This window comes from Colius striatus, chromosome 1 (assembly GCF_028858725.1).
Source record: "Colius striatus isolate bColStr4 chromosome 1, bColStr4.1.hap1, whole genome shotgun sequence".
In the NCBI taxonomy this organism is placed as follows: domain Eukaryota; kingdom Metazoa; phylum Chordata; class Aves; order Coliiformes; family Coliidae; genus Colius; species Colius striatus.
Window position 1 is genome coordinate 18,063,419 of NC_084759.1, and position 21,621 is coordinate 18,085,039.

At 37.1% G+C, this 21,621-nt stretch overlaps 1 protein-coding gene across 3 annotated transcripts in view; it reads right to left on the reverse strand.

Moving 5' to 3' along the window:
* Positions 1-21,621, reverse strand: part of XPO4 (exportin 4) — an 82,148-nt gene that overhangs the window by 23,842 nt on the left and 36,685 nt on the right. For 2 of the 3 annotated variants that reach the window (XM_061992523.1, XM_061992530.1), the window contains 8 exons: positions 20,479-20,595; positions 19,539-19,692; positions 11,316-11,428; positions 8,804-8,961; positions 8,368-8,542; positions 3,771-3,947; positions 932-1,074; positions 672-817 (listed from right to left, as the gene is read on the reverse strand). In XM_061992523.1, coding sequence (XP_061848507.1) covers positions 672-817; positions 932-1,074; positions 3,771-3,947; positions 8,368-8,542; positions 8,804-8,961; positions 11,316-11,428; positions 19,539-19,692; positions 20,479-20,595 — 1,183 coding nt within the window. The remainder of the gene's footprint in view (positions 1-671; positions 818-931; positions 1,075-3,770; positions 3,948-8,367; positions 8,543-8,803; positions 8,962-11,315; positions 11,429-19,538; positions 19,693-20,478; positions 20,596-21,621) is intronic. The other variant, XM_061992539.1, reaches the window with a different exon arrangement.

Genomic DNA, 21,621 nt, shown 5'->3' on the forward strand with positions numbered 1-21,621 from the left:
GTCCATCCCACATTGATACAAAAATATTATAAAACACACTCACATCAACATCTGAGAGCGACTAAAACATCAGATGTTCAAAGAGATTCCAAAAAATATTTCATAAAGTACACATTTCTCCAAACACAGTACAGACACTATCTTAGTAGTTATGTTTTGCAAACAGAAGTAAGAGTTTCATCTAAAATTCAAAATAAGAAAGGTTCAAGCTCCCCGAAATATAACAAAATACCAGGCCATGGATCATCGGCTCTGAGAGATTCTGGAACTTACATGATTCTTTGCTGAGTAATATTGTTATCCTGATCTCATGTTAATTCCCTTATAAAGTCATGTGCACTCAGACAATAGAACTGATATCATGAACCAACTAATTTCTTGAACAGTTTGACTGACAACATATCCCAAAACATCTATGACAAAATTAGTTGTGGGAATTCTAAAGGTACGTTACCTCATGTAAAGACTTCATCAATCTTTTAAAGATAACATTCTTGTTCTCAGGGCAGATGAAAGTAAAACAAAGACTCTACGAGTACTGTATGTACGACTACAGCAAAGTAACGGATAAAATTTATAGTCAAGCGTTGTTGATATACAGGATTTTTTTTTCATGAGATGTTCCAGTTGCAATAAGAATATCAGAATAAGCATTAAAGCCGTACACTAACCTGTGACTAAAATAAGCCAATGAATATCCTCATATAGGTCATCAAGCACTTTATTGTCAATTGAGCCTGATGCTGGTGAGGCAAGTAACTGCTGCTGATGTCTTTGCAACTGACCATGAAGCCTTGTCACTCGGTCTTCTAATAAACTGTGGACAAATAACAATAAAATAACTTCACTGCTTTTAAACTGTTTCAGCTGAGCCAGGCTTTTGATGTGTGATGACTTTGTTGATTTGCATTCATGATTATTTTTTCCGTACCTTGTAAGAAGAGGTATACAGTGTTCCGCAGCAATTCTCCCCAGCATGCCTACGCTAGCCAGCTGGTCACAGAACTGGTCTCTGTCATCTTCCTGCAGTTCACTTATTTCTTCTTCTTCCCGAGAGGCCACACCATTGGCAGTCTTTGGTTATTTCAACAAAATTAGAAGCAACCAGTTAGAGATACACTTGCTACATTTTATTATCACTACAATTTTCTACATTATTTTAGCTTTTTCCTCTAAGGTGTTCTGCAGGAGGCTTGTACTAAATTAGACACAGAAGAGTAAACTACGAGTAAACATGGCTTCATATTGAATTAAAATCAGCATTTCAAACTCATCAGCAAAACGTCACATTCAGTTAATTGTATCCAATAGCACTCCCAAGTAAAAAGATCCACTGTTTGTGAAAATAGTCAAGGATAAGGGTTATGAAAACTGATACCTGTTATCAATACGATAAGCATAGACTGGACAATAGCAAAACAACTTCTTCACATCACAGGGTACATAAATGAGCTCTGTTGAGCAACCACTGCTAGAAACACGACATAAAGTACTGAGTAAATCATAGAATCGTAGAATGGTAGGGTTGGAAGGGACTTCTAGAGATCATCTAGTCCAACCCCCCTGCAGAAGCAGGTTGACCTAGATCAGATCACATTAGGAACATGTCCAGGCAGGTCTTGAAGACCTCCAAGGAAGGAGACTCCACAACCCCTCTGGGCAGCCTGTGCCACTGCTCCGTCACTCTCACAGTAAAACAGTTTTTCTTATATTTAAGTGGAACTTCTTGTGTTCCAACTTCATCCCATTACCCCTTGTCCTGTTGCTAGCTACTATAGGAAAAAGGGATGTCCAAACCTCCTGACACTCACCATTTAGATATTTATAAATAAGATCTCCCTTCAATCTCTTCCCCAGACTAAACAGCCCCAGTTCCTGCAGCCTTTCCTCATATGAAAGATGTTCCAGTCCCCTGATCATCTTGGTGGCCCTGTGCTGGACTCTCTCCAGCACTTCCCTGTCCCTCTTGAGCTGAGGAGCCCAGAGCTGGACACAGGACTCCAGATGAGGCCTCACCAGGGCAGAGTAGAGAGGGAGAAGAACCTCACTTGACTCTGGATCACAGTCACAGTCTGCAAGTCCAATGGTCTGAAGACTGCTGAAGTAGATTTGCAGTTCAAATCACAGATATAGTAGACCAAGAAACACTTTAAATACCAGAACTTCCATGCTCTCTATCATTCACTAGTCAGAGTTACTGTTTTCAGTTGTTTGAGATCTTACTTTAATCACGTAACAGGCAGCATTTTTCACGACAAAATGAAAATCATCTCTTCCATTAAAGATTTTCCATAAACCATTACTTGAGGTGAAAGAGCTTTAAAAAGTAAATGTTATAACCTCTTGAAAACAAAAGGCTAATAATCATTATCTTAATCACCTCAGTTTTATTTCTTGCAGATGCAGAAGTTGCACTTTGATTTCTCAAAGTTTCTTGCCTGCATTATAGAACTACTTAAAAAATAATCAGACCATATCATGGTACATCTCTTCAAGGAATATAAGTATCAATGTTAAAAACTTTTTTTGGGTGGTTTTTTTTTAGTGTCTTAAAGAGTGATAAAATTTAGACAACTAATAAAGTAAAACACAAGTGACAGAGAAAGTTGTCAGTCTGCTTTGTTTCTATAAAGGCTCTGGAAAACTGAAACCACACAGCTCCTTATCCAAAGTGCTTTTAATTCATCTTTTCTTTATGTAACCCAGCGAATCTTTCTCTTTTGGCAACTTCAAAGCTGCAGCTGTTTACTGAAGGGTGAGCCTCTGCTCTCAAAGCAGAGATTGAAAGTTCCTGTTACTGCTTTGATATCGAACAAGAAACATTCTAAAATGCCAGCTGTGGCTTTTAAAAGGTTACCCATGGGATAAATGACTTATCTCACAGAATGACATGAATTAACCTGTGTATACAAGTTATGTCAAGACCGCCTGATATGAATTCAAAGTTCTCTTGTGAAATATTTCTCTCTGTTTTAGCACCGTTATTACCATCTGTTACATATTGAGATAGTAGAATTAAGTTTTGTATAGTGTTTTGCAGAATGCAGCATCTTTGAGATCTTTGGACTGCATCAAATTAGAGAGATTTGACAGCTACTGAATTGAATCTACACAATAATTAAATCCTTCAACATCTACATTCAAGTTTCTGTACCAGAATCTGTTTTACTAAGATATAGACACCTGTGAAAGAGATTAATCTACTTTCTTTCAAGAGATACTTGAGGTACTTTTAGGCTTTCTCTAGAACAGACACCTCAAAAATTCAACTGGGCATTAATTTTATCCAAAAGAACCACATAATACTTTAAGTTTCTCCTAGTATGACCACACATTCTACATTTTTCAGATATTTATGTGAGCCAATTATACTTCAAAAATATACTTTGAAGATAATGTATGGGAGGTAAGGACCACAGTAAAAGGCTTCCAATTTCATTGGGCATTCTAACTAGGACTCTAGTCCAGAGAAACCTGGTCAAAAGTTTAGCCATTGCATCTGTTGGAAGAACAGATGAATATGGATTTGACTAATAGGTTTACTTTTTTTTTTTAAACAATTTCCAACTTTTTTCCTTTATTTCCTCTTCAGAATGAGAGAAACAGACTGTAAAACAACTACTGAGTAACAAATTGAGCCAATTTTTCATTTCCAAAGTCACAAATGGTAACTCTATACTAGCTCTCAAGCTACAGAATATAGTACACTCCAGAAGACATAGGCTAATTACTATATATCATCACCAAAAACTACTAGAATGAGGGCTTACCAAATTCCTTGTACCATCAGGAGCGGCTAGATGGCACTGAATGTAAGAATTAAAGACCTGAACAGCATGTTGGGTAAAGAAACCTTTATGGAAATGTTTATCATCTTGTACCAAAGTAAGCCAAGATTCCAGCAACTTATCATATGCTTCCATATATACCATGTCATCTTTGTCAAGCTGTAAGAGATGAAAGAAACAAAACAAAAGTCTTATTCCTAAACTAAACCAGAGGAACATACTTACTTTCATTATTATTTAACAGATTGTTGAAACAATTTAAAAGATTAGTTACAACATCCATCTAAGGATAGTCAAGAAAGAATTAATTGAAGTAACACAACAAAAAAAATAAGTGCAGCTTTTGTGCTTACTAGGCTTTAAATAAATGTAAATTTGTTTATTTCTCTTCATCTGATGTTCAAAACCAAAGCAGTCTTAAACTAGGCCTTTAATGCACAATTACCTAAATACAGGAGCTACCGAGCTTTTTTACCCCAAAGATGCCAAGCATCTTATTAGTAACAACAAGGAATTAAACCATTTCTTTTTAAAGAGACAAATTTAGAACACATGCATATAGATTTTTATACATTCCACTATTTTTGAAATAAATGGAGAAAAGATGCTGATGTATTCAAGAAACCTTATTGCAGGTAGCCAGTTTTGATGATGACGATACATAACTTCTCATTCTATGAGCAAAGAAGCAAAATTCCACAGAATAAACCTGCACCTCCAGTTGCTTAATCATTTTAAGCAATGCTACATGTTCTTAGTTATTCATATGTGCTTCTATGTAGTATGTAAGTTACAAAAGGAAATCACAGAATCACAGATCATTTTGGTTCAAAAAGACCTTTAAGATCAAGTCCAATCACTAACCTCACACTGCCAAGCCCACTACTAAACCATGTCCCTCCTACCTCACTACAACCTCCTGTCAGGTCCCCTCTCAGTCTCCTCTTCTCCAGTGAGAGGAGGCTGAACAACTCCAGTTCCCTCAGCTGCTCCCCATCAGAGTTACGCTCTAGACCCTGCAGCAGCTCCATTGTCCATCTCTGGACACACTTTAGCCCCTCAAATTCTTTCTTGTAGTGTGGAGTCCAAAACTGAATATAGTGTTTGAGGTGCAGCCTCACTAGTGCCAAGTACAGGGGGACAACCACTTCCCTAGTCCTGCTGGCAACACTAGTTCTAATACAAGCCAGGATACTACTGGCCTTCTTGGCCACCTGGGCATGCCGCTGGTTTGTACTCAGCAGGCTGCTGATTAACATCCCCAGGTCCTTTTCCTCCAGGCAGCTTTCCAGTCACTTCTCCCCAAGCCTGTAGCATTGCCTGGAGTTGTCATGGCCCAAGTACAGCACTTAGCCTTGTTAAACCTCATACAACTGGCCTCATTCCATCGATCTAGCCTGTCCAGGTCCCTCTGAAGAGCCCTCAAGCACATCTATGCACACATCCAGTTTCATATCATCTGCAAACTTACTGAGAGTGCACTCAATTCCCTCATCCAGATCATTGATACACAGAACAGGCCCCAACACTGAGCCTTGGGGAACACCATTGGTGATCAGCCACCAACAGGATTTAACTCCATTCACCACCACTCTCTGGGCCCAGCCATCCAAACAGTTTTTCACCCAAGGAAGAGTGCATCTGTCCAGATTAGCTACAGCTAGAGTACCAAAGATGTCACACAGGTAGACTAAAAGAGGAACTGAGTTGTTCTGATGGATCCGACAGACGCAACAGGGGAGTCCAGCTCAGAATTCACCTTTTCAGGAGATGAAAGCTATACTCAATGAAGTCAAAGCAAAGATACTTTATTTCTCTAGTATGGGAAATGAAAATTGCTACCTCTGACTTCACGGACTGATGATCCTTTGATGAAAGAATACTTCTAAAATTTGTCAAGCAGCAACATACTCGAAAGAGTTGGAAGCACAGCAGAAAACCAAATACAGAATGACCACATGATATTTAAAAATATATCACAAAAGAGGAATAGTGCATTAAGAATCATTTTGAGAAAAACAAGCCTTTGATATGAGCTCTGTCTGACTTTTCACCTAACATCCTGTTTATACTCTTCACTAATTCAGATGGACTATTTGATTTCTACTTCCACACAAGCACTAAGTGTTGAGCAAGGCAAGGCATAGCTGTGGGCAAGCAGCTTCTGTCAGACCCAGTGCTATTAAAGAAAGAGATCACTGGTTCAACTTGTGCTATCAACTCATCACCAGCATTAGTGATACTTATTGCCCTAAAACAGTGTAGTAGTTCTGGCAAATGTTTCAACTTCAATCTCCCCCACCCCAACAGGCAGATTAATGTGAAACAGCGTTTGAACATGATGTTTGGATCGCGAGAGATTGGAAACCACTATAAGCTACTTTGAAGTTGTTTGCATATTATGGTTCAGGACCTCCCCATTTTGACAGTTTCCATAGCAGGTCTTCAGCTAATTAGATGTCTTGTGCCTGACGGGGTTTTTGCAATGTTTACATGAGACATTCTGTTGGCATACGATGTGGCAGAAATATGGAGAAAACAGCTTTTCCAATCAGCAAAGCCTGCCTGCATTCTTCTGCGCTTCTGATTCCTGAACACTTCAGGAATATTATCTGAGGACTCTACTGAGCCCAATGCAGGTGGTATTTTATCTATCAAAAGTTCATAATTATAGACAGCACATGAGCTCACAGAAGGTGTCACCACAAGTAGCCCAGGCAAGAAGCTTGGGGAACATATTGCTAAGCCAAAAGACTGTTTTTAGAGATGCAAAGTAGCATTTCTAAAGGCATAGCACATAGTATCATTACGCTATCTGGATTAAGTCAGCAATAACTTAAGTCTTGGTAACATGCTTTATTGCTGATACACTGTTAAGGTGTAGGAATTTTTTTTTTTAAGGTCTGTCACCACAGAATTCTGTATCATCCTGGAAATCAGAGAAACAGCATGAAGTTGGTATCTGTAAGAGCTATGACATAATGGAAGGAGTGAAAGCATAACATCTCTCTTTCCACCCAATGACGTAAAGATGAGAAAATTCTCTTAACTTTAAAAAAAAATCATGCATTGTCTTTTTCTGATGTTGCTGAATCTGGAACATTTAATACTGAAAAGATTTTCTTCAGCAAAAACTATGGGATTATACATGTGTGGACAGATAGCGTAACCGTGCATAATTGGCCAGTCATTTCCAAATCAAACTTTGCACCAGATAGTGGTACAAGCTACGTAAGTTTTTTTTTTGCCAAGAGATGAAGTGTTCTGCATGGTGTTGAGCATTGTTTTCATTAAACATGGTTGCATATTCTAGCTCTCAAGTAACAAGAGGCTAATTGAGGTAACAGCATCCCTTTAATTTAAATGATAGGGACCTATGGTTTTGCTAAATCTTTTTGATAACGGCTTCAGGAGCATTTCCAAATGCAATGCTGAGCACTAGAATACATGTTAAATGTTCTACTAGGAAATTTCAAAAGCAGGACTAGTTTCGACCATTAAAGTTTGGAAAATAACTGTATTTTAGATTTGAAATTTATCACCTTTTTTTTTTTATTAAAACATGAACACATTTGAAAGTTCAAGTGAGCGCTGGGCCAAATTATACATTTTAACCTTGAAGCAAAGACATGATCCAACGCCCTGCAATGAATGCTAATTAACACACCTCTAGTGAAGAAACACATCCATCAACTTCATAATGAAATACTTTCACAATTGTTTTGAAACTCAGAACAGTCCAGACAATAGAGCAAAACTGTTAAAAAAATAGTACTTTTTAATGATAATGGGGAAATATGAGCTACTATCTTCAGTCTTATTTTGAATCAATAGCTACTGCACATAAATAGTTCAAGTGCAAAATTATTTGCCTTAATTCTTATCAGCCTTTTCCCTCAAAGTAGGTGTCCTTAGAAGTTTATTTTAAATGCAATTTTTAGAAGCAGAAGACTTAAGACTCTCCCAACTGCTCTTTAATGTTGCAACTGGAGCTTGAAAGAACTCAACAAAGAGAAGCAAAAAAAAATCTTCTGAACTCCTGTGCTAGATTTGTACACAGGATTAGCATTTGAACCTTGTCAGTCATGCAGGAGTGGTTTGAACAGCTTAGAATTATGGAGTTAACGGCAGATCTTAACAGCTACATTCACTTAAAACAGAAGTTCCTGACATGGAACTCTTGATAGCAATTAAGTTTCAGTCTGTCCATACGTTCATGTAGTCATTTTAAGCTTCCAGGACCATAGCTCATTCACTATCTACAAAAGTTTTCAGAGATGTCCTACAAGAAAAAGTCAGCAATTTTTTTTCCAACTTGAATATTTTAAATTAATTCACTCTTTTTAAAAGTAAAAATTCAAGACAAGTGCTTCAAACAGAAAAAGTCTGAACGATGCACAATGTGTAATTATGGTCATTATGTTGTTTGAAACAAAATCCTCTCAGATGTGGCTTCAGAAATATACAGAACCACCGAATACACAACAGTTATTGATGAAAGAGATAAATTGTCATGTCACTCTGCTTATCACAAATACAGAGAGACAGAACTACATACTATTTGAGAGCAGATACTTACCACTTCTTCCAAGGCAGCACTTCTTCCAAAAGAACAAGTGAGGTGTGCGAGGCAGTTAACAAATGAAGAGAACAGTTCATTTGGAATGGCAGTTAAAATATTGCGAGGAAACACGGTTATCAGGTTGCTGATAATACTGGAAATTCCCACTGCTTCAGAGTCTTCTATTTCAATGCTACAGACAGAAATAGCAGTTAGCATTTTTCTTAGTGTCAAAAAAACTAAAAGTTTATTGATTTTGTAGATACATTTTCAATCAACAAATCTATTTGATGTTACTTAAGCATCACTTACTTTAAACCATCTTTTCTTAATTTTAATAATCCAACAGTAAGCATGGATTATACCCAGAACTACACTAGCCATACCGGTTCTCCACACACATACGCAACAGATTAAAAGATGCCATCTAAATTTAGAGAGCAGGCATACATACCCATTGATAGTATTCAGTAATCCCTCAATGAAGTGTGCCAGGTAATCAACTTGTGAACCTTCATCGGGAAAGACTGGCCCGTGCAAAGACGCCAGCTGTGCCAGACACTGCAATGAATCTTGGGCCATATCTGTATCTTCTCTGATTTTTCGATGTACCTTTCAGGAAGTGAGATAGTTAATAATACACAGAAAACAGGGTGTTCTTAAAACAGTCACATGGTTCTCAATCCAAAGGAGCACACACCAAAAAAAGCTTACTATAAAACTTCCATTCAGTCTGAAACGCGGTGTCTTCTACAACTCTCTAAACCATAGCAAATGTCAAGATTGTGACTCAGCTCACAAAACTGCAAGCCTTGAATTAACTAAATGTTAGTTTCAGTGAGTTAAGTCTCACCTACATGTTGAAAATTGAACTGCCTACTGAATGTTTTGTTTTAAAGAGAGAAACAGATGCCAGCCAGTCAGACATACTGCTCCTTCTAAAAACAGCAATAATGACAATCATCTCTATTATGCTAACTATGCCTAGGCTAAGGAGTCTTGCTAAAGTTAGTCAATCAAGTTCAATCAAGATTATATACATGCTTCTTTAAGCAGAGGTAAACACTGAAGACATATAAGAAAATGAATGAATCACTTCCTTGGCAACACTCTTACACTATACAAGGCCAACAGTCATGTACCCGCTTTTTTTTGCGAGCTGTTACATCATTATTTCTGCTGGTGAGACTTTCTAGATTGAGATTTAATATAACAATAGTCATATTTTCACATACTTTTATTTCTCAAATACTAAATTAAAGAGTTTTCTTAGGCTCACACCAATTTTTTGCAGGTAATATTTACTGACCAAATAAATATAGGGTAGTTTTTTTCACTCAGAAGCAAATTTAGTTAAATTACTGCAGCAATCTTATACACAGAAGTACAGTTAAAACACTAACCATTTCTCTATGTCACTACAGTTGCAACTTCACCCAACTACAACTAGTTGGATTAGCTGCACAGTTAATCTCTGAAAGATCAAACTTGTAGGAGAAGCAAACCCTGCAACAGAAATACCCGTTCTAATACACATCCCCCACTAGCTCAGATTAGAACTGAAGGCTTCCTCATTAGCATGGTAGATCTGTCAACTTTTGCAAGGTTATTAAAACTTCTCAGATCAGATAAATAAATACAAATTACTACCATTCACTTACATTACTTCAAATAGCAAACTAATACTACAAGCCTCAACCATTGCAAATTAGGAATCTAAAACCAAAACTGACAGTGTGCTGCCCTGGTTAGCATTCATTAAAAAATAATCAAATACAAGTGAGTTTTAGTTACTATTAAAGAAAATGCAAATTTATTAATACAATGCTGCATGTTATTCAAAACATTATTCTTATCATGAATAAAAACAGATATCTATTCCGAACAACTTCAAACTATTAAACGAGGAAGGGTTAATAAGTAAGCCAAAAAAGTTATTTGCATGTGGAGATTCACAGCTGACAGTAGCAACTGTTTGGATAGCCTGGACAGCTGTTCAGATTGTGTATAGCTTCTAGGGGTTCTGACAGTGATTTTTTTTTTACTTTTTCAGATAAAAAAAAATTTAAATCTAATTCATCAACTTTTTTTTTATGTCCTTACTGTAAAGTAAGGACATGTATCCAAACACACATCAGACAATTTTCAAGCAGCACTGGAGTGCTACACTTGCTTTGTGTAACAACTTTGTCCAAGTTTTGAGCACATTATTTCTCTGCTTTGCAAAAATGAAAATAGTCTGGGAATGCTAAATTCTCAGGAGATACAACATAAGATAAAATAGTATAGTAAATGAATTTATTGGCCAATATATTTTGCTGCCGTAGTAACTCCTAGCTAAGCAATGACTACAAACTTGTCCCAATACTTGTAGAAAGCAGACAACACTAGTTTTATCCAGTTTAAATATCATGAGGTTTTAAAGTTACACAAGTTGAGCATTCCATTCCACTCTCTCTCAACTCTACTTCTTCCCCATCCCTTGTAACTTGTTTGGATTTACTTTGTGCTGAGGAAAGAACTGTAGAATTCTGTATGCTTAAAACCGTCTAGAAAGCTGCAACTACATTACCCATTTTCAGCTGTTCTGTTAAGCAAATGCAAACACATACTGTTCATTTGATCTTTTCTGAGAGCTGTTACACCTTATCTGAAAGATATACTCTCCTACTGTTCATCATCCTTAGTTCGATGAGTACAAATTCAGAATCATTAAATGTATAAAAGTTTAGATAACTATACAGCTTTTTCTTTTGTTAACAGTCAACAACTAAAAAGTATTTTATAAGCAAAGCACACAGTCTGTAACCTAGAAAAAACAGAATACCCCCATCTGCTTTGATAAGCAAGCTGAAGTTAACAGAATCAGTCCTACCTGATGCAAAAGTCCAACAATATGTTTTTAGAACAGGAAGGAGCTGCTTTCCCTGTGGTCTGGACTACGAAAGTTGAAGAAAGAAACTTACTGTAAAGAAAAGCTCCATAACTCTGCTGTCCAGGAGGGTCTCACGCCAGGATTCTGTTGGCTTTAGCATCACATTTTGTGAGGATTCAAACATAGCTATATAATGTCTGCCCAGTTATCTGGTGTCAAGGTCAACAATAACATTCCTACTTGGCTTTAAAAAAATCCTAGATACAACAGGATCCATTCAGAAAGAATGTAATGGAAACAAACTTTAAGCCTCTTCACATACACAGCATAATTCATGCATGAGGCCAAGGAATAAAAGGTATTAAGTATTGAAAAAAAGAATGCTCCAGGAATGTTAGATAACAGTTTGATCATAATTATGAGACATACCATAGTGATACGATCACTTTGATAACCAGGGTATCTAATGTGACATAGCGAGAAGGGAAAAAAGCAACCGCAATTAACAGGTGTTAAAATTTATGTAAAATAGGAAATCATTTTCTAAAAAATTTTCCTGGCAGCTTTTTAAAAGGCTGTATGATAGCTAAAGATAGCTCACTGAAATCTATAGCCTATTTTTCTAAATAGCCAACCATGCGTCACAGAATGCAGATATGCTGGCCCTGTATTAATCTACATTTTTTAATCACACTGTGAAGAACAAAAGCATAAGGCACCACAAGGCACCATCATGTTAAACGCATTTGTAGAAGACGTGCATGAAAAATGTGCACACCATGAAGCCACAATGCTGCTGCACTCAGTTCTTACCATGTGTTTTGGCATAACTTAATTGACAAAATACTGTAAATGCTCCAGTACAGAAAAAATACAGACGTGAGAAAAAACATTTAAACTTGCAGGTCACATTCTTTGTTAGTCTGATCATGCACAACAGTGTCTAGCAAAGATTTTTGAAAGTGCTTCCTTCTGTGACGTTCCCCAATCCAAGTAGTAGTAAAACTCCTTTAACTTAGAAAGGGATCAGAGAGAACAATGAAGCACTTTAAAAAGATGAATGAAAATATAAGTTGCTAACTCAACCATCAAAATCAGTAGCAACATGCTCAGTTGCATGCCATTCACTTACTAGTAATGAAGTACATTAGTTTTTGTACAGTTAAGTCATCGGGTATTATAAAAAAAGGTGCATCAAGAAGTGTTTCTATGTCTAGAAGAAAATAAAATTCACAACAGTATCATTCAAGAAAGCAGATCCCTTAACTTTTGGTAGGTTTTGTTGAAGAGAACTACATAAAGCAAATATCTGGCTTAAAGTGAAGAATTGTGGCACAAGGCAGGATGCACAATTTTAGTTTGTTTACACTTGTCTTCTGAGTTCTGCCAAAAGCAGAAACTCATAAAAATTTTGTGCCGAGCTATTTTCAAAAAAAGCAACTTTTCCCACGGCATAGTACCAAGTGGTCCATCACTGGGTGCATGTGTCCAGAACTATTGTCAGCACTTTATAACGCATAAGAACAATCAGGGGTTTTCAAAGTAGTGCAAAACAAAACTAACTTTACCATTTTCAAAAATGATCAATTCATGTTCAACCATACTCTGCGTTATTTCAGATGGAGAAAAACTAAAAGTCACAGAATTGTCTATTTTACTTCCATCTGAAATACAAATGTAATTCAAGTGACCAAAAAAGCTTCAGTTCTCCCTGACAAAAAAGAAAATAAATATGGGAAAATTATCAGGTGCAAGCACCCTTTATCATGAGTCATATTACAAGTTAAAATTAATTTCATCTGTCAAATTAAGCTATGCTTCTTTCCTTTTTCTAAAACATTCCAAGTAAGAACAGCAATATTTTGAAGTTGTTTATTGACAAAAGTGTCCTCTGCTGTAGCTGTAACTCTCAAATAAATGATCAGCATGGAAATACATCAATAACAGAAGATGATCATAGATACATTACCAATCTCTGAAAATCAATTTGCTCTTCACTAGGTTGAGTCTAGAGAGGGGACCAGCTACATAACACTTTTCACATGGAATGAAAGAAGAGCTAGTTTGCTGTCACTATTTTAACAAGCCTCAGTATTCAGCAGCCCTATCCTGTTATTTTTAGTACCATTTCTCACACTAATGGACTGATGACACATCTGACAATAGCAGATTTGTGGGTAAAATATTTGTTCACTGAACAATACAAATTATGCCAGCATCTACCATGGAGATCTTACACCCATTTTCCATCATGTACTGGACACAAGCAAATATTAGCATAAGTTGTTGGTTTTTAAATGAAAACAATTGTAAAAGACTTCTGGTAATAAATCCAAATGTTTGTAACATCTCAACTCTACTAAAGAATGTGTAAGTGTCATTACAGTTCATTTTGAATGACAAAGAAATCCAAACTAGGAAACAGCTACCAGAAGCACAGTAAAGTTTCACCCAGTGCACAAGACTTAGGATACTGATTCCTACAGAGACTAGAAACTTCTGTCTGAATCAGAACAGACTATTCAATAAAATATACTAAGCTCTACTGAAAAGCATAAAAATACAATGAGATGCCTTGGTGTATGACAAGGCTCATATGCTTACTAATAATGTTTAAGACAGATTTTATTTTATCTTTGCCTAAATTTATGCACATAGACATTAGCTCTATGCTTGGTTTTATTTCATGAGCTGGAGAAATAGGAGTAATATCCTTAAAATTATAAATTTGTCATTCTTAGAGGAACTTATTAAAAAAGAGAGAAAAACAAGTGTGTAGCTTTCCTCATACGCTTTGCCTCCGGTCCCAGGAAGGAACTGATGGGTGAGGATTTCATATCCTAAGGCAGCCACAAAGGATTATAATGTTTCACTTCAGGACTTCCCACAAATTACAGTATCTGAGAACGGATCCTGTGGTCTTTTTATTAATAGAGGCAAGGCTTGCCCTGTCGCAAAGCAATAGACCACTTTATTCACAAATTTGTCCACAGGAATGAAGAGCAACCCAGAAATGGGGGGAAATCTCCTGAAGTGCTAAGGCCCAAATAGTTTTTTTAAAGTTACTTTAATCACTTTACCTTTGTTGTTTGGAACATTTCTGGAGAGCTTTGTGTCAGTCTTACACTTGTATTTTACAAATAAAAAACTGCATTAGAAAGGTAACTGCTTGGATATCTGCCATCCAGTGTTATAATGTTAACATACTGATTTTATTCGGATTTTTAAGACCTCCTCTGTCCTGCTAGCTAGTCAGCCAAGCACTGCCAAGTATATGGGACGAGTCTAGGAGCAGCCGTCTAAAATTGAGGCAGAGGCCTGCTGCCCCCTATGGAGAAACACTTCACAAAGCTTCAAACAACTTAGACTCTGCAAACACCTCCAGCATTCAGCGGAATGCAGGCATGCTTAAACATTTAATTATTAGACAAGAATTCTTAACTGCCATAATAATGAAACAACTACTTAGTGTTGGAGACATTGGGCTCGGATTGCAGCAGCAGGCACAGGAAGCATTGGAAGAGCCAAGCTAATTTTAAAACTGGCCAATTCCAGAGCTGGCAGCAGTGTCACTGCATCAGTACCAAGCCTCAACCGCATCAGTACCAAGCCTCAAACTGACCACACAAGTGCATTCTGCAGCTCCTGCTGCATTTTGCACCTACAGTTATACAGCTAATAGTATGCAAGCTACGAACTTTAAGTCTAAGTTCAAGTACTTGTGCAGAAGTGACTGCCATGCAGGTGCAGCTCAAGAGTCACACCTTTCCACTATACACCGGCTGCCATCCAGGAAGCCAATGACAAATTACTGCAAAACTGGAAAACTGAAAACTACTGGGGCAACAGAGCGGGGAAAACATCTCTATATTTTATCAGTTCCCCTCTGTAAAACGTGTCATTACTGGTCTCATCTGATATTAATTCTTTCAAGAAACTCTTAGTTGCAAACTGATTTCAGAATTCATTCAGGAAAACCCAAATGATGAAAGACTAATTGTTAAAAAGCTCAGTATCACTACAAAACATATTTAGTGTAATTACAACCAAATTCATGGGATTGGTCAATCTTCTTGGTTTTGCCCAACTTAGTCTTAAACAGCCATAAAAGGATTGTCAAGGAAACACTCAGTACTCTAGAAATAATTTCTAAGTATCAGGAATTTCAAAGTCATGTCAGAATGAGAAATCTGATGAGAGTAAAATGCATCTCTCTTTTGCACTTTCTTAGATACAGCTATTTTAGTTACATGGTATTTTTCTTTATCCCAGACAATAGCACGGACAGCACCCCAATCCTTTATCTCTCAGATAAGGATATATTGCTGTAGCAACTCCAGCATAATCCCAAACACAAGGCCTAAGGAATGCAGCCCTGCTGCTGAAGGAAGTCTGTGTTGTCGCTCCTCGGTCCAAGTTCAATCATTTCTATAGCTGTGCAACAAATCAAACTGGGGACCTCAACGTGCTAAAATCCAGTTTTCAGCCAGGTGGTTCCCTGCTCAGTATCGTATTAATGGGAGGTTCTAAGACAGGATGCTTTTTCAGCAGCAATGCCAACTTGCATCATTTCTCAAAACAAATCTCAGGTTTTCTGGAGTATTCTGTGTGTTTTTCATGCAGTTCATTACGCGTAACAGATGCTGCCAATCTGGGTTGGACTGAGATCAAATCACGAGAGTCTGCACAACTATATGATTCACAAGATCTCCCAGAATGGTTTATCATTCTGGTTGAGGTTTAAAAGACATTTTCAAAACAGAGATATGAAGAGCTTTGTTCCTTTACTGTGTGCCTGAGGAACACATACACTTAAAGAAGTGTTTAGGGACAAAAGCGTCAGTTAATTCATACAACGGCCGTTGCACCATTAATTTCACGTATATTTTAAATCTAATGCCCTATTCTACATTCATTTGCAAATTTGCCAGCTTGCCTCCGAGAAAGTAGAGGCAACAAATCCAAAACAAAACTAAAACTCAAGTTCCTTTTTGTTCATCTACTACAATTCGTCTATTAACAAGTAAGGGATAAGTAGTTCTATGACAGTTCCTAATGACAAGGAAGATGGTTGGACAAAAATCCTACGTTCTGTTTAAGAACTTTTACATTTGAGGACACTCATCCAAAGTCCATTTGAATGTGGCTGCTAAGAGCAGATAAAACCCAAAGTCAAGAAATTAGAAAAATTTTTCTGGCGGTGTAATATAAATTATAATTGCATCCTGACTCCACAGGACATTAATGTACCTTGACACGGACATGTAAGTCCAGCAACACTCATCTCCTTAACTGAAGGCTTTGGAGTTTCACAGTGTACTAGGAGAGAGATCCTTGAAAGAGCCTTACTCTTGTAAAGGAGAGGACTGTACCTCTTAGTGCTGATTACCCACACTTCCTTAGTGAAAACTTGCATTTAAGAAAAGATGCAGTTTAAACAAGTTCCATCCGAGTAAATAACATTTCAGAGTGCTGTAACAGCACTGAAAAAAGAAACTCTGCATAAGCCAGCATGCCACAGCAGACTACCACATGTTCTTAGTGCAAATTAGGAATCCTATGCTATTGTCATTTCCAACAGTACTGCCAAAAACTTCTGAACCATCTGCAAACAGCAGGTGAACTAATAACTTGAAGTAGAAGATAAAAATAACAGATGATCGCCCGTGTGTTAGAAAACAAAATGGAAAAAACCTGCACATGACCGAAAGGAAGCATCCGAGGTCATCATGCATTGCTCTTCCTATTGCAGGCATTACAGCCCAAGACACTTTACTGAGTTCCAACTTGAAAGTACCATAGGGCCTAGTCTTCTTTTGTTGCTCCAATAAGGTGGCTTTTCTAGAATGCATCCTTCATGCTAGCAATAGACAGTACGGAATTACTACAACTCTTCTGATACAATTGGTGGCAACATTGTACAAGACTGCATTTAACAATGAGACACATACCAAGTTACAGGATTATAGCACAAGAACTCTGGAAAAGTGGTATGTTTTGATGCAAGTCTCACAACTTGATAATTTAAATAGCATGCCTCTTGGTAATGGTCACTATAGAGTTAATGCACTGCTTCCTTTTCTGGAGATACAAGAATCTTGCTAAATACTGCAGGTTGCTTTTATACTACAGGGAATGAGAATCAAAACGATCTTGCCAGGGGAAATACCAACTAAAGGAAAAAAAAAAAAAAGTATCTGTGGATACAATGGATCGTTTTACTCTGTGCTTCGAGTATTAAATTTATGCCTATTGCTTCAGCATATGTACTGTCGAGATTTGGAAAGAGAAGACCAGAAGGATAACAACTGATCAATCACCACAGCAATTCTTACACTCTTATGTAATGTGCTATCCATTTAGAAACTGCAATTTCACTGCAAATGAGCTAACAATCAGCAGTTACTTTTAAACCAGTCTTCTTCAGGAAGAGAGATTTATGCCATAATACAATCAACATGGTGCTGTAAACTCCAACAGTTACTGAATCTTCAACAGCTAAGGTCCACATTTCTCCAGGATGATTAAAGCCATTCCAACTTTTGTGAAAACACTTTGCTACACAGAGGAGGGAGACTCAAGCTAGTGCTGTAAAATCTTAGAGAAAAAATGACACGTCCAATGCTAGAAAACAAAAAGATGTTATCAGGCAGAGCAGAGGTTACGAAAAGATTTGAAACAGAACCACATAAGTGCACTTGTTGTGGTTCAGACTAAAGCTCCATCCAATCCCCACAAGAGGCCAGAATTTGTTTAACAGTTGCAGTGTCTAAATTATGCACAGTAGCAGAAAACAGTGTTAATCCTAAACATCAGTAGCTAAATAATTTCATATTATATAAAGGTATAAATGAAAGCTTGAACTCCCAAAGCTCCACACCTTTCTCATATAAATCTAGCTCCACCACTGCAAACCACAGTCTAAGATAAAGTGCCTGTGGAGAACCAGAGCCGTCACTTTCAAACTGTACCACCATCAGCACTTAGGACTCATGAGAGGTTTGCACAGAGCAAGACTAAAATTCAGAAAGAACCACCACTACACAACACACTTCAATTCTATTTAAGATTACAGTTTTGGGGGGGGGGGAAGTGTTCACACATTATTTGAATTTTTTAAATCCCAAATCCTCTTCCAAAAACTTTTATAAGATGCAATAATTTGACTCCAGTCTCAGGCTTGCACACACATGCACTAAGCTCCTCCCTGGACCTCTGCCAAATGACTTCAGTAATTAATAGGAGTGGGATATTTACTTTTAATCCATGGCACCTTCCATAAAAACAACATAACTGGCATTCTACTTTACAGATGTGGACCAAGGAATATCCAGTTTCAAATAAATTTCACTTTTGCTGCTTACTGCATAATGAACAGAATCAAAGACCACAGAAGTATCACCATCAAACCAGGAAAGCAAACTTTGAATTTCAAGGCAACATCAAGATTCCTGTACTACGTATAACTTGGTAGCAATTTCAAAAGGTTTTCAGAAAAGTCTATAAACCAGATTAAAAATCCAGCTTTTGGAAAGTTTGCTGAGCATCTTAGAGATAGTCTACCTATTAAAAGAGCTATAGTAATACTTTATTGCAAATGCTGTTGTAATCCTCTATTAAATAGAAAATGTGACTGATTATTTCTACAATATTCTTCTAGCTCATTTTTTTGGATTGAGCATTTTTGTGACTTTTTTTCTCCTCTCTTTCACTAAGACTCTTTCTGATTCTCATTTTCTCCTCTACTTTCCATCTCCACCTTTCTCTGGACCCATTACAAAGATGTACAAATAGAAGCAATGGCAAGGTGCTCTCAGCTAGCAAGTCTTCTTCAGACAAAAGAGAACCTATTACATGTTCTAATACATGACCATGCTCTTTCATGGGGAGTCAGTTGAGTATGCACATTCCTAGATGATGGGGCACTTACATGCCTCCTCCTTTTCTGAGGAAGAAAAGTAAGATTGATCTCCACATAATGATTCAACAGAACTGAGACCTCTTCACCATTTGGTTCTGCACTACAGCAGCACTTTGCCTCTCTCCTGCATCAACCAGATGGACCATCAGCCCACAACCAGGGGCTGCTCTGCTGAACTAGTCTTGTCTTTTTAATATAAAATACTTCAAAAAGTGTAATGAAGAGCAACAGTAGCTTCTACATGTAAGCATCTGTTAGCAAACACTAACGGAGGAAAACATAAAGACTAAATACAAAGTTTACAAGGTTTACATTTTTCTCTCCTCACCAAGACTTTACTTATCACCCAGAAAAAATGACTGAAGTCAGCTGAAATAAAAGATAAAAGGATATAATTTGGAGGAAGAAAGTTCCAGCTTAAGACCTGATTGGCTAGTGCAAGATAACGCTGAAACACTGAAGACATCTGAGCATTGAGGTTTTCACGTCTGCTGAATTCCTGAAGTACCTCTACTGTGAGCATGAAGATCTGCCGCAGATCGTCCTCCTGTAGTCAGGACGAACACAAGATATTAATAGTCTCTCAGTAATTAAAATGTTGTTAAAAAGAAATACTTTTCTAAAGAGAATTTTCTGCTTTCACTCTATTTTTCATTAAAATACAGAAAATATTCTGAACTTCTGACTGAAGTTATCAGTCAGACTCCATCCTCCCTTTGCCAAAACTGATTGCTTGTAAAGCGTAAGTAAAAAACCCCTCTCATAAATACTAGTCATGAAAAGAAAAACTTAACAATATACTTTGTAACAGCTGGTAGAGGAGAAGGTTGGTCTTTGGCATGAAAAAAAGTTGGTAAGTTGTTCCACAACAGTCAGTTTAAAGCAATGCCTTCACAAAAACATTTCTGCCTGGCCAAACAATACATCTGAGACAACCAGACTACACCATCTGCAATAACATTTTTAAATACATAGCTCTTCTTGGCTTTAAACCAAAGCTATATTTAAGACTATCATTGTTCCATAGAGTATTCGTTTTCTTTGCAATTGGTAGCCAAGGAATTAAAGAGTCCAACCACAAAGATCTGCAGCTCTGCACTCATAAAATGGGCAAAAAGAGATTGCATCTTTTTGATACAGGTTTTTAAAAATACATTATCAACTTTCCTGAAGTAGCCAGTATCTGCATTTACAATAGTATAGTATTTGTTCTATTAAATGTTGTTAGGCACACCCTGTACCTGAGTGCACCTGGCGCAATAAAGTACTTCTGCTTTTTGGTGTTTACGTTTTAGAAAGACAGGTAGCATGTATTGACACAGAACTAGTTTACCTGAAATATACGTTTACAGTTACCATGGAACTCCATGCTTAGTCCAATGTTGCTGGTTTTACTTGAACTTGAGAACTCGCTCAACAACGCCGTTAAAATGGAACAGGCCAAAGTTTGCTACAAAAAAAATAGGGGGAATAATATAACTAAAAGAGGTCCAATAATGTAATACCACCTACATTGTCCTTAATTTTTATTAGCATTTTTTCTACAACTGTTACTTCCATTTCTTCTAATGCAAACTAGAACAAGTCAATCTCTGGATCATCTCTGGAATCATCAAGGCTCCATCCTTACAAAAGAAATTCAAGTATACGAGCAATATAAAAACCAGCACCTGTGCAATCATCACTACAAAATGGAAACAAACTTCTTGCAACCCATTTTCCAGCCTCGCTGTTTACTTTCTTTCCCTGTGCACAGAGCTTAATAAGTATTACTTTCAAAGAAGATTCAGTTTCCACTTATTTCTATTGATCTAATAGTTTAGGTCACTCTGAAGTTTGTTTTGGCCCTTCTTTGCATTTGCTACACTTACCTTGTTGGTATTTGATCATGATTAAATTTATACCACCAAAAGTGATAAAAGCTAACAAAAAAATAACATCTGCATTACAACATCTACTACATCTTTTCCCTCTCGCCCCACCAAAAACAAAGGGGAAAATGCAGAAAGCTCTGATGCTTGAAAGCTTTTGGATACTTATCTCCAAAGCACATCACCCACAAAGCCTCAGAAATAACCTTTAAAACCACTCTATTACAATGTTGTCTCTGAAGCAATATAAAAAACAGTGAAAAAGAAAAATGTTCACTTTAGAGAGATCCATGAAGACTGAAGGTTTAAGTATCTTTTTCATTCTCAAAACTTAAAGCAACTGAAATCCTTATCCTAAAACAAAACTTAAAAGCCAATGTTCCTTTATGAAACACACTGCTCCAGCCTTTGTTACTGTTTTCTTTAACTAAAAAAAAAGCTTTTTTTCCCTGATGCCAAAGTCCAGTAACCATCATCATCAGTTTTAGTATGGTTTATTTAATTGGTCATTAAACACAGAGGGGAGCAAATCTTGTACAGAAATGATGTAAGTAGTACTCCAGAAGTGTGCCATACACTACTACAAGCAAGCACAATAGAAACCA